The sequence below is a fragment of the Vidua chalybeata genome, chromosome 3, assembly GCF_026979565.1.
Source record: "Vidua chalybeata isolate OUT-0048 chromosome 3, bVidCha1 merged haplotype, whole genome shotgun sequence".
Taxonomy (NCBI): Eukaryota; Metazoa; Chordata; class Aves; order Passeriformes; family Viduidae; genus Vidua; species Vidua chalybeata.
Window position 1 is genome coordinate 97,848,353 of NC_071532.1, and position 23,747 is coordinate 97,872,099.

General features: G+C 36.2%; 1 protein-coding gene across 3 annotated transcripts in view; it reads right to left on the minus strand.

Moving 5' to 3' along the window:
• Positions 1-8,378: 8,378 nt before the first annotated feature.
• KIDINS220 (kinase D interacting substrate 220) overlaps positions 8,379-23,747 on the minus strand; it is a 75,369-nt gene continuing 60,000 nt past the window's right edge. The window contains exons 25-30 of one of the 3 annotated variants that reach the window (XM_053938516.1): positions 23,333-23,443; positions 22,432-22,488; positions 16,003-16,143; positions 14,136-14,234; positions 13,034-13,282; positions 8,379-10,774 (exon numbers count right to left, since the gene is read on the minus strand). In XM_053938516.1, coding sequence (XP_053794491.1) covers positions 9,506-10,774; positions 13,034-13,282; positions 14,136-14,234; positions 16,003-16,143; positions 22,432-22,488; positions 23,333-23,443 — 1,926 coding nt within the window. In that variant the 3' untranslated portion in view covers positions 8,379-9,505. The remainder of the gene's footprint in view (positions 10,775-13,033; positions 13,283-14,135; positions 14,235-16,002; positions 16,144-22,431; positions 22,489-23,332; positions 23,444-23,747) is intronic. The other 2 variants (XM_053938517.1, XM_053938518.1) reach the window with 2 other exon arrangements.

Below are 23,747 nucleotides of genomic sequence, written 5' to 3' on the forward strand. Positions count from 1 at the left end.
TCGTGAAAGAATGGTCTAGGAATGAGAGGCTACATAAAACTACATTCCCTAGTTAAAAGAGAATTGCTTGGGAAGGGGGAAAGCTATAGGACTTCACTTTATCTAAAAAAGTGACAGTGGCAGTGACAATCCTAAGTGTGAATTTCACCTGCTCTCCAAACGAGGTTACAATCTGAAGAGACATGATCATGAATGCCAATGCTGTTAACTCCACTGAGGTTCTGTCCTGCAGTCCTAGCCCTGATCATTACTTGGTTTGTTTGTGTTGGTCTTCCATGCTGGAAACAATTTAATTCAACCTAGAGAACCTTTGAGAATACTGAATTGAACATGTGTGGCTGGTGCACCAAGGTAATGCTGCCAAGTGAATGTGGAGCAGACAACAGGATGTTTGAGCTTCTTTAGCTCCAACAGAAAGTCCAGAGTCTGGACACTCAGCCAAGAGAGAAGAAACAGAAGGCTTTTTAGTGCATTCTCTCATAGAGCCCGTTATGCTTTTGATAAGGATCTCTCTCAAAGTACAGGAGCATCAGTACCCTAACCCTGACAGACAACCAGTATTCACCCTGAAATAGAAAGGGTGAGTGGACTAGAATAGGTAAATCTTTATCAGATCCAAGATCAGATAGAGATGTTATTTTGAGATTTGTTACTGACAGATACATATAAAACACCCCCACCAAAACAAAACAAAACAGAAAACCAACAAAAAAACAGAAAACCCACAACAAACTGAATGGTATTTTCCCAGAAAGACTAGAAAGGAGCTCCTCACAGTAGGAGGATGACTGTCTAACTACTCTGTCCAACTTTCCACTGCCTGAAAAGACTCCTGAAGAGAAAAAACTCTGATAGGTTTCTACCCTCCCCTGAACACCAGGGGCTATTTAAATATAGGTGATTTTTTTCTTTATTTTCATCTACCATCCCTGAAACAAACAAACAAACAAACCCCAAAACAAACAAACAAACACACATACAAAAAAAAAAAAAACCACAAAAATTGAAGAACCATAAAGTAGTTGACAGAACCTGAGACAACTGATCTTATGTTTTAGAAGCCAGTTACTCAAGCAAAAGAGTCATGGTCCATCTCAGATGAGCAGAGGCAGGTCTCTGCTAAAAGACAACTAGTCCCATCAAAAGTAATCTGAATTTTTTCTGAAAGTCCAAATAATTTCAAGGATGAGAATAAAATAACTGTCCCTTTCCTATACTGGAAAATTACAGAAGTGGGACTACTTTCCTGAATTTGAATTTTAAGCATAAATACCTTCCCTTGCAAATCTAGGATGAATCACCATTGTATTTTTGCTTGAGAGTAATGGGTCTATGCAGATAAATTAGTTCTATGGATCTCAGTTTTGAGAAGCATCACCAGGTGCTTAAAGAAATTACTGTAAAAAGAGACCTGGAATTTGATGTGAAGACAAAAAATAAAAAATAAAAATTACTGAACACTGTAGCCATGGACAACAAAATTAAAGACTCTGGTTCATATTAGCATATAAAAAGATCTGATGAAGCTGAGCTAGTCTGTCATCAGATGGAAAAGAGGCAGAAGGTAGCACAGATGGTGAAAACAGAGGAAATTATTCATGGTTTCTCGTCACACCTTGAAAGAAGCTACTGAAAAGATGATGTTGAAAATTAAGACCAGAAGGCATCCTGGAACAACAAAACCCCTAAACCCTCCTTTATATTCCAAAGGTGTAAATATGTCCTGAGGTTAAATAGGCTTATGGTTTGAGGATTTGTCTTTAATAGAAAATGAAAAAAAAAAAAATCAAGATTTCTTTTTGTCTTTCGGAGTAAAGATATTTGAACACTAAAGGTTGACTCTAGAGTCTTTAAACAAATGTAGAACCTTTCAGATTCTTCAGATTACTTGAAAGCAAGTGCTAAAATGTCCTGCACATAACACTATTTGCAGTACCACTCAGACCTGCATCATCAAGCATAAGTTAGAGAACCAAAAGGAGTATTAACCCTTCCCGAGTGCAACTATAAAGTTCTTCTAGAATCTTAACAGACTACTTAGAATGTAGATGAGCTGACAACTGTCCTTATCATATGAGCAATCATTGCCTGATTATTTACCAGGAACATATGCAAGGAAACAAAGAAGCAGATTTCCCCCACAAAATAAAAGTTCAAAGGTTTTTTTCCATTGGCAGATATAAATTAGTGCATTTTTTTAGATGTGTCTACAATACCATCCACAATAAAGATATCAAATAGAATGTATTTTAAAACCAGCTTTGGGGACTGTGGATATATCCTGTGAATTTTCCGGGACTTGAGGAAGAAGATGGAGATAAGTGAAAGAAGAATTGATTGTAGAACTTAAAGCCTACCTAGGCTGTAAAACCTTTCTAAGGTAAAAAAACCCACCAATTATATATCCTCATCCAAGCAAAAAACACCAGCACTGCAGTACAACAGCATTTTCTGCCATTGCTGAAGTGGAAAAAATTGCAGAGTACAGCAGTTACGAGGTTATCATGAAAAAGTTTGGGAAGGTAAGTCACACTGTCAGCAAACAAAGCTCCAGCTACCAGTCAGGTGTTGAGGCAGAACTGAAACAGTTCCAAGTTCACGATGTTCTCATGCACTGAACACAGGGAGTGGGGGCAAGACAGGACAGGAGCATGTCCAGCAATATATATACCCAGTCCCAAATGACTGGCATGCCTAAAGCTAGAATAATTCAAAGCTAGAGTCTTAGGTTTTGCCAAAAGGAGAGGACCATAAACAGGTTGCAAGGTTTATAGTCAGGGAATGTAAGGAGGATGGGGAAAAAAAAAAAAAAAGCTGGCTAATGAGAAAAAGTCAACTTGATAGGAATCTTCAGTTTCGATTTCAGGACTTCTTACTGTTTCAATGAATGTAAAATAAAGGTGGTCTCTCAACAAAAGTCCATTTTGATTGGCAGATGAAAGCTCAGGACTCTCCTAAAAAATACATATAATTCTATATTCTACCACTGCTGAGGTGGGAAAGGATTTTTGGTGTCCGAAATGAATCTAGGAAAGTTTTGCTGCCTCTCGAAAGTACTATAACAAATGAGGAAGATTTGACACTACTGCAATATGTAAACATATTCAAGAATATGTATTGCTTTTAGCCAAGCACAAACCATCACATTATTTCAGAAGAAATATTCAAAACAAAAAGAGTTAAATCTCTGCTGATTGCTTCCCTGTGGTTTAATTAGTGAGGCAAGGCAGTAAGGCATCACAAAATTTCCATTTTAGTTTAACTGTTCCCCACAGTCAATATTTTATGCCTTTGTTTTTATTTCTAGGTTCCAGGGACATGTATAAACTATTCAAACTTTTCCTTTTGTTTTCTACCATGAGAAATCCTGGACACAAAGAAAAATCTTATAATGGACCACTAACATTCCTTTCCTCCCCTTCTCTTTCATAAACAATAAACTTATTGTACTCCAGTAAAGATACACAGACACTCTGGTTTACTCACAAAGATAATTCTGCAATCCAGGTTACTTCTGTAAAAAGCAACAAGGATATGCAATTTCAGCACTCAGACCTGAAACATGAAAGAACCCTGAACACTGTGCTGTGTAATGGCAGCTCTGAGAATTCACATAACAAGAAGTATGATCTCTTGCTGGAATCTCATCTTTAAAAGAAATATACACCAACTCTCTGTGAGAGACTGAAATGGTTAATGGCTTAAACACTGTAAGAATCATCACAGGACTTCTGCCCACTCTAGCAAACTGCAAAGAAGCTGTTCATCTGAGACCAGCACAGCACCTCACCCCACCCCGATTATGCCTACTGACTGGAGTGTGGAAAGTGACAGGCACTTGAGATAAGATAAAGGGGTGCTATTGTCCATTCATCCCAGGTCTGGGAGAAGAATGTATCCACAAGATGCTGGAGAGATACTGGAATGCTGATAGCTCAAAGATTCCGGGGCAAGCGGGCGATGTGCAAAGTACCCGCCCAGGTGCAGAGGGTGAGCACGCCCATACAGCTGGTGTTGAACAAGATAACGAAAGAGGCAAACCCTGACCCTGAGGTTCGGGAAATGTCTTCGTGTCCTTACTAAAGTGAACTCAGCTGTGGTAGCTCCCTTGCCGGGGAAGAACTGGGACATTCACACTCAGCCTGAAGGTTTTCCTCTCTGCTAAAGGGCCATAATGGACTCTACTGGGCTGACATAGACAGCTCTAAGCTCTTAGAGGGTGTCAAAGGCTTCCAAAGCGTCCCATGAACCACAACCTTAATCCACAATCATCATCCCGTGTGAAACTCCCCACCCCAGGAGAGGTACCTGGGTGTTCCCATTCTCACCTGAACCTGAGTTGATGAAAACTCAACAGATGTAGTGCTTTAGGGGGTGCTGTATGACTTCCCCCACCTCCTGATGGTCTGCAACCACCACTTTGACCAACAGACATCGTAATTGTAACTACCTACTGGTGTAAGGATGCCTTTTGTTGGTGAGAATTTTCGACACTTGTCCCTTCCTTATAAGTTTTCGAAGTGTATATTGTCATATTAATATAGACAATAATAATCAAAATTGCTACATACCTGCTTTCCACTGCAACCAAACTGTTCTGCAATAAACCCTACAGACATTTAGAAACACCAGCCATTCAGTGTACTTTTACTCTAAGCTGCCCCAAGGCATCCATTAACAAGAACCTACATTACCCTTGACTTTCTGGAGGGGTTGTAGCACTCTCAGTTGTAATCTTTTGCTATATAAAATGTCACACAATCTCTCACCTGTCTTTTCTTTCCTCTAAAAGACTTTTTTCTTCTAAAATATCTCAGGGAATTCTTTTTCCTTCCCCTTAGAAGGTGACCCAAAGATAACGATAAACTAAGAGAAGGAGATTGGCCAACAGAATTTCCTTTAGAAGTTTATCCACTGTCATCACAACAATCTGGGGGCAAGAACATCACCTGTTAATGTTTTTAAAGGCCCAAACATTTGGTGTTGTCAGTATCAGTCTTCTTTAAGAACTACAATCACTTGTGCCTGCATAAACCATCACTAAGAGCCCTGTAGCTCTGAGTCTTACTTAATGGAAAACAAGGCATAAACTTCTAAACCAAAACTTAACCAAAATATTAAGCATATCACAGGAGTCAGACCCACACATGAAAATATAAATGTTAGATTCAAAGCTTGGAAACATGGTGTGATATTATTTATACTATGAATTTTTTTAGGACCCATTTTCCCTTTTTTTTCCTGTTTGTTAAAATTCAGAAACCTGTGAGAATATGTCAAACTTATAAAACTGTTCTGTATTCTCAAGGAGAAAGATTCTAAATAAAAATTTTGCCCACCCTGGCCTTAATCTAATGACACAGGCTTTAAAAAAGATAATTGAAATCTAGAAAATCCAATGCACAAGGGCTACCAGAAAACAGCATGTAAGTTTAGCACATTTCCAGTCTTCTCTGCTTAATTGGAATTGGAATTTTGCTCTAAGTCCTCCTCACTACAACTCCTAGACAGCACAGAAGAGACCAAAATCCCAAAAGCAGTCTTTATCTCACACCAATTACTACAGTGTTTTTCTCTTGTGTGTCTAAAATTCACTAACTGGTATGAACACTTCTATTTTACCAGTATTGTAGTTTTCATTTATGAGACCTCAAATATTCAGGTATTATTTTTCTTTGGCAATTTCTTAGTAATGTGTTTAGAAACTTAAACACACCTGTAACAGATGATAAAGCTGATCAAAATGGTCAAGGCCACAGGGTGCAACATGCTGAACTGTGTCTCCTCTGCTTGTGTTATCCTGTAGCCGTACAGAGAACTTCCCATATTCTTACAGCAGAAAGCTTCCCATGAGAGCTGCACATGTGAAAAAGAGGTTTTGTGGATTCTGTTGACAGAAGTGAACAGTTGAGTCCCAGACCACAAAAGAAACCACCCATTTTCAGCATTTTGTATAAACCCATGCTAAGTGTCTCAGGAAAATTTTCCAAAGATTACATAAAAAAAAGGGGAAGAAACCAAAAAATGTAACAGTATTTGAAAATAAAAGTTACCAATATCCCATGCCTATTCTGCTTTGTGGGCAAAGTCACACAGGGTGATCAGATATTCCAGAGTGACCAGGACAGGCACATAATGGAAACTTTTTTCCCACATCTCCAAGAATTTTACCAGACCATCATTTTGTTGCAAGTTTTACAAGTGAAATGTAAGAACTTCCCTCTCTCACTTCCTCAGAAACTGCAATCCTGGAAAAGGCTGGCAAATGGCCACAAGAGTCTCATATAAAACCTGGAATGTTACTTGCATCCAATTTTTCCTTCCAAAAGTGGTTTATTTTCACCCTACCATGCAATCCTATCCAGGCATCATAACATGAGGACAAGCCAAACTGTGCTCTTAAGATTCAGTTAGACAAAGTAGTCATGGTTTCAAGTTCCTGTACGTTCAGCCATCCAAAATTAGAGTGGATACATAAACTATCATTACAAGAGTTCTGGAAAGTGGTGAGCATCAGAAATAAGTTTGCAGTTGTCTTATTGTTTTATACTTTTCATTCATTTCCATTTTCCATGGAACTCTTGGGTTCCATGATTCCCACAAGTCACAGAGCTAACATTAAATATTTCAACACTGGAAATTGTTTATAGTTTCTTAACTCAAAAAATTGTGCAACTATGCAAGCAAGTAGCCATAGAAACTGCGGTAGAGAAAAAAAACCAAGTTTCATCTAGGAAACTGCAGTGTATTTTTAATTCTTGCAAATGCTATTCCATTATATTCTACATGTGAAAAAAAAAACATTAAACATTTACAATAACTAACATATATTTCTGTTATGTGCTAAAGGACACTTACTACTCTGTTGTATTAAGTATTCCATTCCCTTCTTTGTTTTCTCCTCTCTCCCTTTATCATACTACCACAGTTTTTTTCTGTTAGCTTATGAACACCTGTATAAAAAAACTTTGAAGAAAAATTCACTCTCTCTAGTTATTTTTATGCAAGTAGATTCTGAGAGTCAGTCATGTTTACTGTCCTGTTAAAAGCCAGCTTTTATGGCATGATGTTCTTAAACTGGCTATGAAGTATTTGTATTTCCCAATTCTAGGAACTTTGCTAGGAAGGCATTAAATAAAAAGTCCATGAACACATTTGATGAAATAAACTACAGCCTGCATTACTACATAACGCAGTTAAAGCAGTCCATGAAACTGGAATGAACCACTGTTTGGAAATGAAATGACTTTAGGTACCCACATCCCATGTGTGGCATGGATCAACATACCCAAAGGGAGAATTGCATTAAGTCCTGTGCCATCTTACACAGACACTTTCTTATAACTATTGCTTCCTAGTGATGGTAAGCAATTCCACTGGTATTAGTGAACACAAGACAGAAACACTAAAATGTTTTCTACTCAACCACCTCTTTCATCACAATGATAGTATTTTATGAAGACTTGAGGGATAAAACTTCCAGTAAGAGAAATACCTCAAAACCATATGACAATGTCATTCATCTACTTAGAGGACTTAAGATAAAATTATTCCAAATAATTTGTATATTTTATCAATACTATATGTCTCTTGACTTCTCTTACAAAACAATGATTATAAGTATCTTTCTGTCAAAAGCTTTTATATCCCAAAAATGTCTGAGAGCAGAGAAATATACTCTTATTTTTAAGATAAAGAACCCAACCCAAAAAACTGTTCCCAAAGATTTGGCAGTCTTACGAAGCTACACAGGCTTTGGGGGCTTCATACTTTGTTTTGGGAGGCTTTTTGGCTGAACTATTAATCTAATAGTGCACACAAGTTACCAGTACTTCTGTAACGCTCTGATGAGTACATTTTAATTCAACCAAATAACATACCCACCAAATCCAGAAATGTACAGTTCACATCTCCAGTCCTACAAGACATCCACGGACTGAAAAAATAAGAGAGCCTAGATAAAGGCAGAAACATTTCTGTTGACTCTGGCATAGAAATGCATCCTCTTGATTTGGAAAACAAAGGCCAAGACCACAAGGCCCCTTGGGAAGCATCTGGTTGGAGATGTACTGGGATATAAGCAAAGCTGTGCAGAGTCACCAGCACATATGACTGCCAAGAATACTGCTCTGGACTAGTGAGAGGTGTCCACTTCTCTGTAGCTCACAGCACATATTTAGAAATGTCTGTTTTGGTAATTTCATTTATCAAATGAATTTTTGTATTTATTTAGTATTATAGTAAAAAGTATATTGTTTTAATGCATATTAAATAATTGAATCTGTGTAGTACTTTAACCCATAACAACATGGATTTAACATTTTTATCAAGTGAAGAAACAAAGTACTGCAAATAAAAAGAAATTTGGACACAAGCCCAACATGCCAATTTATTTTTTATTTTCTTTCTATTAGCAGACTCTAGCTTGAACAATTCTTCCTCAAAACCATGCAGATTTCACTGGACAGTACAAGTATTTGCTATAACATCATTCAGGTACATTACTTAGATGATTAAAAAAAATCTTCAAACACTGTACTTCAGAAATAAAGAAGCTGGAGAACAGCTTTGACAAGATTCCAAAAGGTATGCATTAGTTTTAAAATGGCAAACATTGCTTATTTTTCTTTCCATAACCAAATGATAAACACTGTACCAAGGAAAAACCACACACAGCCACAAATGCTTCATAAATTCGTAAATCATAAATCATCATATTCATACTTTATCCTTACAATATTTTAATCTGGTGGTTGCATCTACAGAGACCATCTATTGAATGACTGCAAAACTGTGTACCTATAATAAATAATGGATCCACTAAGTCAATGATAAGGTATTACCTTATAAATAACTGCCAATTCCATAGACACATCAAGACAACATTCCTTACAAACCTTATCACCACCCTACCCCAAAGTTCACAAATTCAACAGTAACTACTGAACATACAGAGAGCAAAAGCATAAATATAGCCAAACAAGTACCTTAACACTCAAATTTCAACATATGTAATTTATGTTGCACACATTAATTCATAAATTAATGCAAAGCTTGGTAAGGTTGTGCTATTCAATGTTTTGGCATCTTGAACATCAAATGGCAAGGATGGACGGCATTAACTTTACTTGCAGATATGGAGAATTAATGGAATGTTTAGATGGGATAAGTAAGATATATCCCAAGAGAAAAGCAAAATCATATTGTACTTTTCATAATTAAACCATACTTCTGTAAAATCTGCCCCTGACCAAACCTTTGCACAGTGTTTTAATGAAGAACTGATTTTCCATGCTGACAACTACTGCTTTTACATGTGGGGAAGGTCTGAAGTAGTTTGCTTCTGGTAAAAATTACTCCTCCTTTCAGAGAAAATGACTGAAAATAATCTAGGCCTTCTTTTAAAATATTAAAAGCTTGAACTACGAAGATTAATGTAACCACAGACTGACAAAGAATTCCAAGCTGCAATTCATGAGCATATTCTTTTCAACCTGGCTGCTTTTCACAGGATACTCTCTCTCTCTTCTCCAAAACCAGCCCCCTCTGAGGCTGCAACGGTGTGGAGCTCTGATGAATCTTTTGAAAGCCTGGTATAACTTGAACGCTGGCCTCGCTTGTGAGCAGCGGTCTTCAGGTTCTCATTCTGAACTGCAGTTGAATTGGAACCTGAGCCAGGGTGCAGGATAATTTGAGATGGATCTCTGATACCTTGTATTTCTTCAAAATTTTGATTAGCTCGATTGCTTGGAGCACTGTTGTTATTTAAGGTGACTGTACTAGGGGTTCTGTTTAAATTATAGACTTTCTGGCAGGCTGGCCAGCTCTCTTCGGGGCTACTTGCTATCAGGCTGCTTTCAGAAGGGCTTTTCTTATCTTCTGAGCAAATAGACATGCGAACCTCAGCTGGATCTTGAAGGCCACTAAGGCTGTGTGGAATTCCTCTTTTTGCACTGTGACTGTCATCTTCAAGCTCAATGAGATTTGCCTTTTCAAGCTGTGAATCATCTGCTCCTTCATTGTGGAGGGAATGATTTGGAGAACTTTCGTTGGATCTTACACCAGAGTCAGATGAATCTTTCTTATCCAAAAGGGCATCTGTCAAATACTCCTTTGCTTTGATGAAGGTTCTAATAGGTTCAGAACCATGTTCTGGAGATTTGGGCTGCTTCTCTATTTTGATATCTGTTTTCTTATCTTTACCTTCTTTAAGAAGTGGAGTATTATCTGATTCTTCAGTTCCTGACTCATCTTCATCACTGGGAAGTTTCTGATATCGGAGAGTAACTCCCTTAAGCTTTAAATCTGCAGCCTGGAAAATACTTGGTCTTTCCAAAGACTTCTTTCCTGGCAGAAGCTTGGAACCAGATTGATCAGATTTTTCATCTTCTTCAGTAATAGGATCCAAAGGAGATGCATCATTAGTAGAAACACCTGAAGTACTGTAATCAACATCATTTCTCTTCAGTAAAAAGGACTTTCTTCCATCATCTTGTTTCTGTTCACCATCTTTTCCTTTTTCCTGTTCTGCACTGGAGTGCAGGGAGCCCGCTGATGTGCTCTGGCCCATATAGAAAGCACTTGAGCTATGAGGGGAGGACCTCCCACTTACTGTGGTAGAATTGGCACCTCCTTCTAACTGTGACATTTGAGCAATATACTCTCTGTATGCATCTCTGTACTCTGCCTGCACCTTGTCTGTAAGCTTTGATATTTCAATACTAGAATCTTGAGAGTTAAGACTTGAAAGACTTGGAGTTCTACGAGTTTGTGACTGGAAAAAAAAAAGAGAAAAAGATAACTGTAAATGAACTACGTATTTTTACTTTTATCGATCTTACATGAAATAACTCAGAGCATTAAATACCTACTTTAAGTTATTCTTTTCATTGCTGCAAATAAGATTATGCAAGTGAAATTGTAAACACTATAATTAAAATAATCTTACTATAAACATATATATGGAATCACACACACAAAATAAACTTAGAATATATTCTGATTGTTGGTTCCCATAATGGAAAATTTCCACAAAACAAGAATTTGTATCCAGTGCATTTGAGACAAACTTTTTTGAGCATATAATTATGAAAACTGGATTTGTATGTCAAGATGGGCTTTTCTAATACATTTCATACATTTACAAAATTTGCATTTCATATTAGAAAGACAGCAAGAATTCATCTAAATGTTGAACATATCTCAAAAACATCTTTAAAAGAGCTCCACCATACATACTTCAATATATCCTGGCAAAATTCCATTGCACATATCTGTTTTCAGAAAAATCAGTTTTCTGACAAATATAACCCTCTTTGCCTCCATGTCTGCTTTTAGAATTTGGTTTTATTTCTCACTATCCTACTCTGATATCATTGGTAACAAATTAAACTAATTTTCCCAAGTGTTTTGCCAATGATGTTCCCTGGTGAGTGATCTCTCCCTGCCCTTATCTTGTCCCACAAGCCTTCCATTATATTTCTTCTCCTCTGTCCAGCTGAGGAGGGCAGTGATAAAAAAACTCTGGTGGGCACCTGGCATCCAGCCAGGGTCAATTCACCACAACAAAGAAGCTGCAATACAAGTCAGTATTGACTTAAAAAATTCTAACAGGTGAATTCTAATGTTTTCTTAAGGACAAACCACCTTTCTCATTCCTTTGATTCAACTTCAGATAACTATATAGGCATCAGAAGCACTGTTTATTCAAATACATCAAATGTGTGTAATGCCAATTTGGTCTAGAAAAAACATACATTGATACTCCATGGAAATGGGCAGTAAGGGTAATTGCATCCTACAAACATACACAGACATGCATGCACACACTCAGAAGTATCTGGGATAGAAATCTATATCTGGAATATACATCCCAAACCCAGTTTCACAATGGTGATCATTGAAAGCATCACCTACAGTTAGGAATTTGGGGTGTCTTTTTATTGTGTTGCACCTTCAAGATTTTATAATTTACTTTTAGAGATGAAAAGGGCTCACCCCACTGGGTTTGCTGTTTCTTTTTTTTTTTTTTTTTAATTCTAACTACTACTTAGCCACCAACTGACTACACTTCACGTGATCTCCTAAGATGCAGGAGAAAACTGATGACAACCTATGGCAGAAACCACAGTTGGAGAAGGATGTCTGTGGTGTTATATTTTAGTTAAATGGTATGCTCTGTCTCACCCCTCAAAAATGTATGGTTAATTCCAAGCCTGTAATCCCCTCTGAAGTATCATGTGTCTGTAATCCCATTGGTCCAGTCTTATTCCGCGCCTACTTTGAATCTCCCTGTTAAGTGTGCCGGGGGAAGGGGGCTCTCTCTCTGAGCCGGCTCTCCTGGCCGGTGCTCTCTCGGCCCCTCTCTCCCCCTCCCCTTCCCCCCCCCAAAACCATGCTGCCTCCCAGGGGTAGGACCCCAATAAACCCTGATCTAATGAGCACCCTCAGAAGCCGTGTGGAGTCTCCTTGCCTGCCTGCTGCTACCAGCAAACTCGCAGCTTAGGGGGCCCCCCGGGGACACCCCGCAGGGTCCCCCCAAATGCGCTGCAACACATATCAGTTCTGCAATCTATGAACAGGTTATATGTTGTAAGGAAAAGGTTCTAATGTCATGGAGCACTGTCTTATTTTCAAAAGCCTAACAAATATATTTGTTGAATGGGCTAACCTCTGGTTAGCACATAGCTAAAATATTTCATACACAAAGCCTGAATAATAATACAAAAATACAGAAGCCTTGGAAGACACCACCCTAGGCTAGATGAGAAAAGCATGATAGCTTCAGTTTTTTTGTCATGAAGAGTGATTACTGGAATAGATGAATAGTTTTCAGTCGGCAAAAATTAAAGACTTCAACTCAGGGTATGGTTAGAGTTTTACATCTCTGCAGAACTACACTGTGCCAAGACTGAGAACTGAAAGCATCTGAACTAACCTAGAGACTTATTTCTTGACTTGTCTACAGCAAGCCTGGAAAAAAGCTTCTTTTCCATACAGGTAAGCATGCAGAATACATTTCTCTATTAAATACCTGCCAACTTAAGTTACTATGGCGTGGAGGAGCTTCATCAAGACCAATTGTATTGAGTTCTTCAAAGCTGAAGTTCAGTGTGTAGGGAGCTTGACCAGCAAGACTTGTCAGCTCAGTGTGAGGCAGCTCGGTGCTATGGCCAGCACGGCGAGTAAGGTCAGTGTGAGGAATCGCAGTTGTACCATGCTCCGTTGCTCCACGAGGATCTTCCTGAGCAGCCTGATTTTCTGAATTTCTCATTTCAAGTATCTTAACATGCAAAGAGAGACAGTTTAAATGTAATTACATAAATAGAAGAAATTGATAAACAAGAATTCTATTAAAAATAGGAATGAGGAATTCACAGCTGTAAAAGTGTTAACTGTATATGCAGTTTTGACCATGAAAAAGTAGAAAAATCACTTGATAATTCTTTTGTATATACAAATTATTCTTAATACTGCGCAAACCCTTGAAAGAACCCACATGCCACAAAAATACTTCAATTCTTGTAAAACTAGTAAGTGACAAATTACAGATATTAAAACAAAACCAAACACTTTGTATCTAACAATATATCTCATCATGTAATTCTTGGTGTTTTCAAGACTGACTTACAGTTGAGAGACACACTGTTATTTCAAGAAGAAAACTGACAATATCTAAAAATACTTAAGAGAAAACTCAGTTCTCTGTCATGCATAACCCTCACTGTAACAGCCTGGCTGCCCAATTCCTTGCACTTATTATTAACACATACTTTGAATTCCTTGACTAACTTCAACAGTCAGACAGAGATTTAAAAAATAGTTAAGTTCTGACCATTTCATTAAAATAAGCAAATTTCAAAAGGAACCCATACATGGAAAAAAGATCCCACAAAAAAAGGAGGTAAAACTTCAGAGTTCACAATCAATAAGGATGCAAATTCATAAGCAAACAGTTACTCATTACTGCTTAAGACAAAAAGACAAAGTAACAAAACAGCAGATGCATTCATGCTTTAAGACAATACTTACAAACTTAAAGATGATGAAAATAAGGAAGCAATCAGAAAGAAAGAAAGACTAATATTGAAAAAGCCTAATTTATGATGATCTGAACACTGAACAGAAAATCTTACCATGCTCCTGAATAGGTGCCAGTCACCAAAATTCATATTCATTTCTTTTTTCAATTCATCAATGTTGCACTGAGCCAAGACACGGCCATTTATATTTGCCTAAAAAAATAAAACTAAATAATGTAAATTATGGATACAAGAATTATGTCATGGCAGTAACAGACTAAAAAGGTAGAGGTAAAGCTGGATGCAGACTACTAGTGAAATTTCCTGAAGTCACTATTAAGTCCAATTCTATATAAAACCATATGTTTTTATAGAAGTCTATTTAGTGATGATTGCTGATGGACAAGAAACACCTATGGAAATATTAAACCCATTAAAAATGTGTATTAAAAAGGCAATATGATAGTGTCCTACATACAGACATAAGGAAACAACACATAAGTGGTGGAAAATTTCAGGGACAATAAGCCACATTGATCTGCTTACATTTCTCCAACTCAGAACAGAAATGGACGGCAGACACCCAAGCATTTGAAGATAATCAGACAATGAAGTCCCAGGCAGCATCTGACCCCTGCCTTGAGGAATCTAAGATCAAGTACTACCTCCATTAAGTTCCCTCTCTGCATAAAACAGGCTTACATTCCTCCCATCATCAGAAATTCCCAGGGATAGAAGATTAGACTTCTTTCTAATGTTCATCATCAATCAGAGATCAACACAGAAGTGCTTAAACAAGATCTATATTCTAGGAAGGTGATTCCTCACACTGGGCATGTTTATATAGTGCTTAACTTCCAAAACCTCCAAATTCAACACAGAACCATTTCCATTACATAACAATGACAGGTATTTCTCTTTATACCATATATCAGTGTATGGACAGAACGTAAAAGAGGAATCATGTCTTAGAAGAGCAGCCAGAAAATGGAAGACCCAAGTTGAGAGCTCGGCTTACACTGAGGGATCTCAATGGTTTTGTACCCATATCCCAGCAGATGGTCTTAGTCAAACCAGGAAAAAGACCAGGCTGAGCCACTTTCTTCCTTCTTTTTTACATTATATCCCTTGTAAGAAATGCAAGAATAGAAGTAAGAGGAATCTCATCAGAGATAACTGATGAGCACATCCTTCTTTCACTCTGGAGAAAAGAAGCAACTAAAATTTTTTGCAGCTTCACTTAATGATCTGCAATCTAACATCCTACTTCTTGTTTTGAGTAACTTTGCTGAAGCTTCCTATGATAAACCTGTCTCTTAATCCCTGAATCAAATCCTTCCATATTATTTAAGATACTATAGGTTCCAGGACAAATTGAGCTCAGCAAAAACACTAATGACAACCTTCATATTTTTCCCTTCTTTCTTTGTAAAAAAGAGCACACACAATGGTGAAAAAAAAGAGCAAAAAACAATTCAGTGTTAATGTAATCACAGAAAAGAGGAGAGACAGAAAAATATTCAGTGACCTTTTTCTGAAGCAAATAAATGTGGACTGTGATAAAGAAATTGAACCATCTTCACCATTCATTTACAACAGGAGAGATGTGCCAATTTTTCACAGAGGAAAAAGTAAGGGATACTGCTACCTAGATATAGAACACATTTGCAACCCTTTTTGTTTTTTCATTAAACGTGGCAATTCTGAAAAAAATTTTCTTGCTTCTTTTCTCAGAATAACCAGTCTCATCAGCATTTATATTTCTGAGTGTTTGTCCTTTTCAACAGAGAGCATTTTCTCTGAAAAATGAATGCTTGTATTAAAATGTCCTCCAAACTTGTCACGCACAGAACGTAGGATGTTATTTTAACATCTGATGTGTTTAAATAAACATTTTCAAGAAAAGAGGTAACAATATTTTCCTCTCCTTGTGTATCTCCATGTTTAGGAACTAAACACATTAATGAAATTCAGCTGATACCTTTTTTATAGTTGCAGAGTACTGAGGTAGCATGCTCTGGTCGAGACCATCTATCTGCTTTAGCTTCTCACACACAGCTTCCACACTCATTGTGCTCAGAGATACATGGGATACTCCTGTGGCTGACCCTGTGCCTGCTCCCTGTAAGTGAGAAAATATGCCCATAAGACTTGTTCCAGTACTCAGTACACCCAGAAATTCACAATACACACTAACACAAATCAAGCTGTGTTCAACTATATTTCAAAATTAAGAGATGAGAATAAGAATGCACAGGCATTTTTAATTACTATCAGAATATCTATATATTGGGAAACATTAATTATATGTATTTATAGGAGAAAAAAACCTTGAGTCCTGCCTTTGTGACAAAATAACCTTCTTACATAATTTTAAGTAAAGAAACATAAAAATCAGAAATATTAAGTACAGGTTAATCAATTTACAATGAAGTTTCACTCACAAGTTTTCCTCTAACTTTAGTAGTTAGTTTGGTTTTGGGATTTTTTTTATTTTCTCAAATAATGCAGATACAACTTAGATTTTTCTGTCTTAAAATCTCCTGGTTTATTATCAGACAAAGATGACTTAAAACTCAAAGACACTCAAAACAAATATAACTACTCGGATTAATTTTAACAAAAATTTTAACAATATCTGTTCATTTTCCAGAGATTCCTTCAGCTCTATTTATGCAAGATCAGCCAAGGGGCTGAACAGTACTGAAACAGCAGCACTGCAAATACAAGATACTATGAGGATGCTTCATGTACCCCGAATTTGGGCAAGATTCAGGTAGAAATTATTTATAATTCAGCTCTGTAACACAAGAGTTGTCCTGTTAATGTTGCTAGCTTCTGGGAATTCCAAAGAAAGTGTGGAAAACTAAAACAAATGCATCTGCAGGTAGACAGTATATTAAGGCAGTATGTTCTTTAAAAAAACCCACATTCCCCCTGGATGGGAACCTATGCAGTTACACTAGTGATTCCAAATTCCTAAAAGCAAAATCAGAATCAGTTCTATCAGTTAAAAAATATTTGTATGCTCTCGTGAGGGAGGTTGCACCTTCCCTTTTTTCCTAACGTGAAGATTTGGGTGCAGCATTGTAGACTGTGCACCAAACAGCTCATTTTGGAGGATACAAGACAGCTTCTAAGCTTCAGGGATCATCATCACATGCACAAACCCTGGGATGTAAAAGTGCATTTTGACTATCCAGTTGATCAAGTTCTATTATATTCCTTAAATTACCAATGAAGACTGGTTTTGGAGCCGTAATATTGTCTCCCATTTTCATTTAATTATGTTGTGTCTAATTTTTCAGAATTAATATAAATTACTAGATAAATTATTAAATTACTAGACCCCAATATATTGCTTATGAAAACCGAGTTATCACAGAGAATGCCATTAACCTTATCTGAATTATCTAAACCAGGATATTTACAAAGAATTTATTCAACTAGTAATTCCAAGGCAGCAATCCAAAACCCCATTATCTACTACCTCAGAGTTCTGACTTACTCTTATCAAAGATATCCTGATCTGGGGAGCTAGGCACACTCCTGACCCAAGCTACTCTGAGTTTCAAAGTTTAGGTAATATTACATGTAATTGCCCCAAAGTTCTCCACCAGATGTCCTTGAAATGGACTTTAAAGTGTGTAACTATCAGCTTCATTTGGGATCACTACTGGGGGATTGTAGGGAATTTGAACTTGGCAGTTCACACACTTGCCTGGAAATAGCTGGAGCACAAATCTTTGTTTCTTTAACCATTCCTATTTTTTTTAATGTCACGTCAACTGATGTGTTTAATAATAAACAAACAAAAGATCTATCCCATTTTCTGGGAAGGCAATCTACTTAAATTACTGCAGAAAATTTAAACACTTTAATTCCACTCCAGTCTAGGCACTTAAACTAGGGTTTGGTATTGCTTTAGAGGACATGCTAGCTACTTTTCAGATACTGCAATGTCTTGATAATTAGGTGCCTATAATACCTTATTAGTTATTATATAGGCATCTAAAGAACAAATTTTAGGTCTTAATTTAGTCTGATTTTTAGCACATCTAAAATCATGTCAAGGATATAAGCCAATCATCAAAATTATGAAAATGACAGAATGAAGCTTCACCCATAATCTATTTATCATATACTTCTTTTATTAATATCTTTAACTTTTCTCTTTAAGAAATCACTGTGGGTTATTCTTCAGAATACCAGCTTTATCCATTATTTCCTCATAAAACACAATATTTACTATTGGCATGAGTTAGACAATACATCAACAAAGACAAGATACTAAGTTAATTCAAATCTTAATTATTTTTTGAAAGAAGGCTTATCAATTAAAATAAAAGAAACTATTTTAGCCAAAATTACTTTGTGGCACCACTAAAATAAATGGTCCCAAATCAACATGTATTAGCAATTGCCTTTGTTCTCAGAATCTATTAAATACATTATCTATGATATACCCAGAAATAAATGAAGAAAAGTTTTAAACACTTCTAATTTAACAGATTCTCATTCAGATCAAAATATTTTTCTAACAATCAAGGACAAGCAATTCTTTCTGCATGCATTAAGACCTAGTTTAGAAACTTTGCTTTCAGTGTATAAAAAAGATACATAAAAGCTGAAATATTTAGACTATTTTTGTTGAAGTGTGAACTGTTTGAAATAGATGCACATTAATCCAAATCATTCTTTATGAAAAGCACTCTCTGAAGAATAAGTAATGTAATAGCTTTAGGGATATTGTCATCATGTAAGTGAATTAAAACTGTACTTAAACTGACACATTTTTCAGCCTTAGTGGTTTTGTTAAGAGATGCTTAGAGAACATTAGTCGGAAAAGTATTTGCCATGCAAAAGCTAAAAGCAGCTTGTCAAAACAAACCTCAAGGCTAGTAATGAGCATTAGTTTACAGACAGCCCAGCATGAAGCACCAGTATGATAGCTTCTGGAATGACTCTGAAACAAGTGAATGAGAATTCACAGAAAGTGGCTGTACCTGTCTGTTTTTGTTTAACTCAGACTTACACAGCTTTGAGAAAAGGACAAAACAGAATTAAAGAAACAACAGCTTAAAGTGACATCACAAAGGTTGAACATACAGAGAACATGCTTTGAAGTAAACAAGAAATCAGGGTTAGGGCAGACACAGGATATTTTCAGAATATAATGAAACTTTTAAAATAGGTCTCCAAAATATACATTTAGGATATGCTATACAAATACTATTTTTATGAGCAGACTATTCTGTTCTGCATTTGTAAAAAAACCACTTGCTATATTCCATTTTGCATAAAGGTTTTAGATTATGTTTCTGACAGAAAATCCTCCTTTTAATGGAACATTCTCCTGCCATCTCAAGATCACATACTACCAATGTACCTCAAACAACTTTTCAAACTTCTTTCTAACCAAATCTACCAATGCCCTTTGCCCCCACCCCTCGCCCCCAAAAGTCTCCAAAACAAATCAGCACCACCCACAGAATAGAGAAGTTATTTCTTATAAGCACAAATATTCAAAGCACAAAAATGCTACACAAAAGCACTGGAAAATCTGTAAGAAAACTCCTATGCCATACATTTTCATTCATGCTCAAACTTTTCAAAAGTACTTCAGTTTCTTAAGAAGTACTCTATGTTTATCTATACTACATGCTCTGGGCCATGTTAGTCCGCAGTCAAAGCACACATAATACTACATCTTAATGGATTATATATTCAGTGCAGTATGAAAAAATGTATTTAAACAAAGTAATTTTATTGGAACAAGCTACTTCTTAGAAAAAGAAGTCAAAATTAACATTGCAAACTACAGCACAAAATCAAGTTTACGACAGATAAGCACTGCTAATGCTAGTTTGATTTCTAACATAAAAGGGGATTCTGTGAACCATTCCATGTTACCATTTTATAACTGGTAACACTGCAATCCATCTACAAACTCTTCAAAAGGGCACTCTAGAAGTTTTTGCAGTTATTCAGAAATAATCATTTGTACAGTAAAGCCAGCAGAAATGCATGTTTGTCTCCATCACAGATGACAAAGGACGGCATCTTAAGACTATTTTCATTAGTGATTCAAGCTGATAACCTAAAATTTGCAATGCACCTTCATGCTGATACAACTAAATAGATGATATTTGGTCAGCTTACCAGTTTGACATCTATGTTTTGATCCACTCAGCAAAGAACAGTAAACTGTGGTCTGAGATAGACAAGTTTTATCATCAGCAACAGAATCTAAGTATAGAAGGTGGCTAAAGTAAAATGCTTGATACAGGGTGACTATACTCAAAATATTCCTGATTTTTACTGAGCTAACCTAGACTTACACAGATATTATGAGACTAAAGATGATGGTCTGGAATTTCAGAACTTGGTCACTCCAACATCAGACTGATAACAACAGCAGACCCATAACTAGATCATGTAACAGCCTCCACACAGTTCCGTCAACTCATGCAATAAGCAGAAATTATGATCTCTATGAAAAAAAAATTATACTCCTGAGTAATCCTTTTTTTTTTTGCCCTGTTATGACTCAAGCATTCAAAACAATGATTATTCTCTATTTTACACAGGAGTTGCAACATTTCTGGCTCCTTGCCAGTTTAGCATGAAAGACAATTTTGATTCTACATGCTCCTCTTGTTTTCAATCACCAAACCAATTACACATCTTGGTGTTCATTAACTACTTTGTGTAGGTTTTTTTACTTTATTTAATTACTTTGCGTGCATCAAACCATTTAATAAGTTGGATCACTTATACAGTAGCAACGACCCATCAATTAAGAGCTACCTAAATAGCTGGATGAAATTACTGTACCCATCATCTACAGATAATTGTAGCACGTAACACAAATATAATAGTTTCGTTTCATAGAAAATTCAATAAAGTTGACAAAAGAAGTGGATTTAGAGTAGATAAAACCCTGCTAAGACAGTGCATATCATATCCTGACTAACAACCTTCTTGTCAACTTCCCAAGAGACTTTAAAAAAAATTCAAAGTTTTAGATTTACACCTATTTAGGTAGGTTAAATAGTGCTAAGTCTTAGAAAAGTATATGATCTGATACGCTGCATTACAGACTCACAATAGTATAAATTAAATTAATAAACAGATCTAACAAAATCTTCCATTATCATTATCTCAAAGGAAGTTTCTTTCTAATGTTTTAATTCCTGTATTTTCTTACTTAGAGGCAGTAGGTTACTTAACTTAAAGGAATCTTTTAAACGGCTGTTTGAAGCTGCACCTCAATGTGTGTTAAGATACACACTCAGCAGCAAGCAGCAGAGACATCCAGTTTGAGTTCTGCTGCTGGAACTCATTCACTACTTTGCCTCAAGACTAAATCCCACTTTTCCTGGCTTGTGCCCCTTGTCACAATCAGGGAGACACACACTCCTCAGCCATCACACTAATACTTTTGACAAAGTCCTTAATTTTCCTTACACTGACAAGTCTCAAAGGTCTTGGAAAAGAATGAGATAAGGAATCAAAGACAAGGATGGCATTTCCAAAGGAAAAATTACTCCAAAGTCATCCCTTCACACAAGGTAAAAACAGACTTGGGAGAGAGAAATGTAGCATACCTTTTCCATTGCACTGCACATACATGGCTTCTCAGTGAAAGTTACGTACAGTTAAACAGAGTTTGGAATCTGTGTGGGGTTTGTTTTTTCATTGCACAACAGTAGAAAGACATTTTTGCAACTATTTACTAAAAGAAAAAGTAAATGCAATCAAACTATAACTCTTGCCAACAACTATTGGCAGCAAATATTAAGAGAATCGTGACAGTCACATTAAACTCTTTGTTTTGGTATAAGTCACGATTACCATAATTAGAGTTAAAACTTCTACCTAAGTATGAATACTTAGGATAAAACAAAACAAGTCATAGAAAAGGTAACTGTTAACATTCTGACTCAAAAATAAGCTTATGACCAGCAATGTTTTATTTTTCCATTTCTATCAAAGCTGCCTTATACTATGTTACCTGCAATAGCTTTATGTCACCAACTAAACAAGTAGGGTTCGGACAAGAGAGTTGACTGAAGCAGAAAAACACAATTACTTCTAGAACTTAAGCAGTGAATGACCAGCTGTCATTCTACACTCTGCTCAGCTACCACGACACTTTACTGAAAGCTCACCACAGCTACTGAGAAAGAAAAGGGGAAAACTACAGGGGAAAATAGAGTACATCTTACAAGTGAAATATTAGCTTTTAAATTCATTCACGAACTACATTAGTTTTCAACTACTCTATTTGCCCACCAAAGCCACTGATGCAGTGTTAGTGAACTGCAGTTATGATTAATGCAGACTCATTACTGCTGAAAAAGCAATGAGATGCTAAAATTTCCACACCACATGACTACTCGTTTACCATTGAGGGGTCTGTGGGTGAAGGAAGCCCCTCATCAGCATCCTCCTTGATAACATCCTAACAACAACAAAATATTATGGTTTGGGTAAAATGATCAAGGGCTCAACAAAAATTATGAAGTAAACAGTGAATGAGAATGATCTCATAATAATACATAATTCAATAGAAACACATTTGTTTTCTTTAAGTGTTAAAAGCTTTTAACACCTCTTAACAGCCTTGCTCATTGTATCAATACCCTATAATTAAAGCAACCAATAAGTGAGGCTTTTACTTTTTTATCTTTCCTTAGTTCATAATTCCATTTGAACAGCCATCTGTCAGTAAAATAAATAATTGTAAATAGGAAATTTATTATTCTATGAGAAGCTAGGAAAGTCTGCTAGTTTTGCCCTTCTAATAGGTAAAACTGAATTATATGTACTTGCAAAAACACTTAAGATAAAATGTATTTTGTTTTACTAAAATACTAAAAATATTTCTTTTAACATTTAAATTTGATCTTCCAGTTTCTAGCATTTTTTACAACATTAAGGGATGTAATTTTATCTTCTCAGGATACAAAGAACTTGTGACATATTATTAAAAAATTGAACATAAATTTACAAGTAGCACTCATTTTCTTATATCATTACATCTATTTTGGCACTATAGTACAGTTGGCATTTTCATTAATATATTTTTTGCCAGTATCATATGTGATTCTCCTCCTCTGTAAGGAATTTCTAAAGATAAAACAAAATACATTTACATTACATGTTAGTAACACCTTTGCTTAAAATATTTATAATATAAAGTTTATACTTGTCTAACAGAGAATCATCATTAATAACCTTCAATTTCATTACTCACTATATTTATTGTCTATGTTAATATTTGAATTACCCTTCAAAATACTTACTAGGCCATTGTTCTGATCTCTGGACAAACTCGTTTTTAGTGGTGGACGTGAGATGAGATGAGAACTGCCAGGGTAATACCTTGGCATGTAAAGATATGGGGCAAAGAATGGCTATGGAAAAAAAAAGGTGTAACAAAAAAGGGACAAACAATTACACAAATCAAAATGTAATAATAATAAAATAAAAATCATTACAACAAAACACATCCTCTAGTTGAGTTTCATAAAGTAAAAAAGAGCAATTACTAATAGCTTTCTTTACTTTTGCATTGAACCATTGAACAGAATTCAATCAAAAGGTCTGGAGTGAATTCTTCAAAATCACTCAGCAAATGACCCCCTTTTTTTCCTCCGAGCCAATTGCTGCTCTGGTATAGTTTTCTGGAGGAACAGAATCAGAATGGTTTTGGTAGCT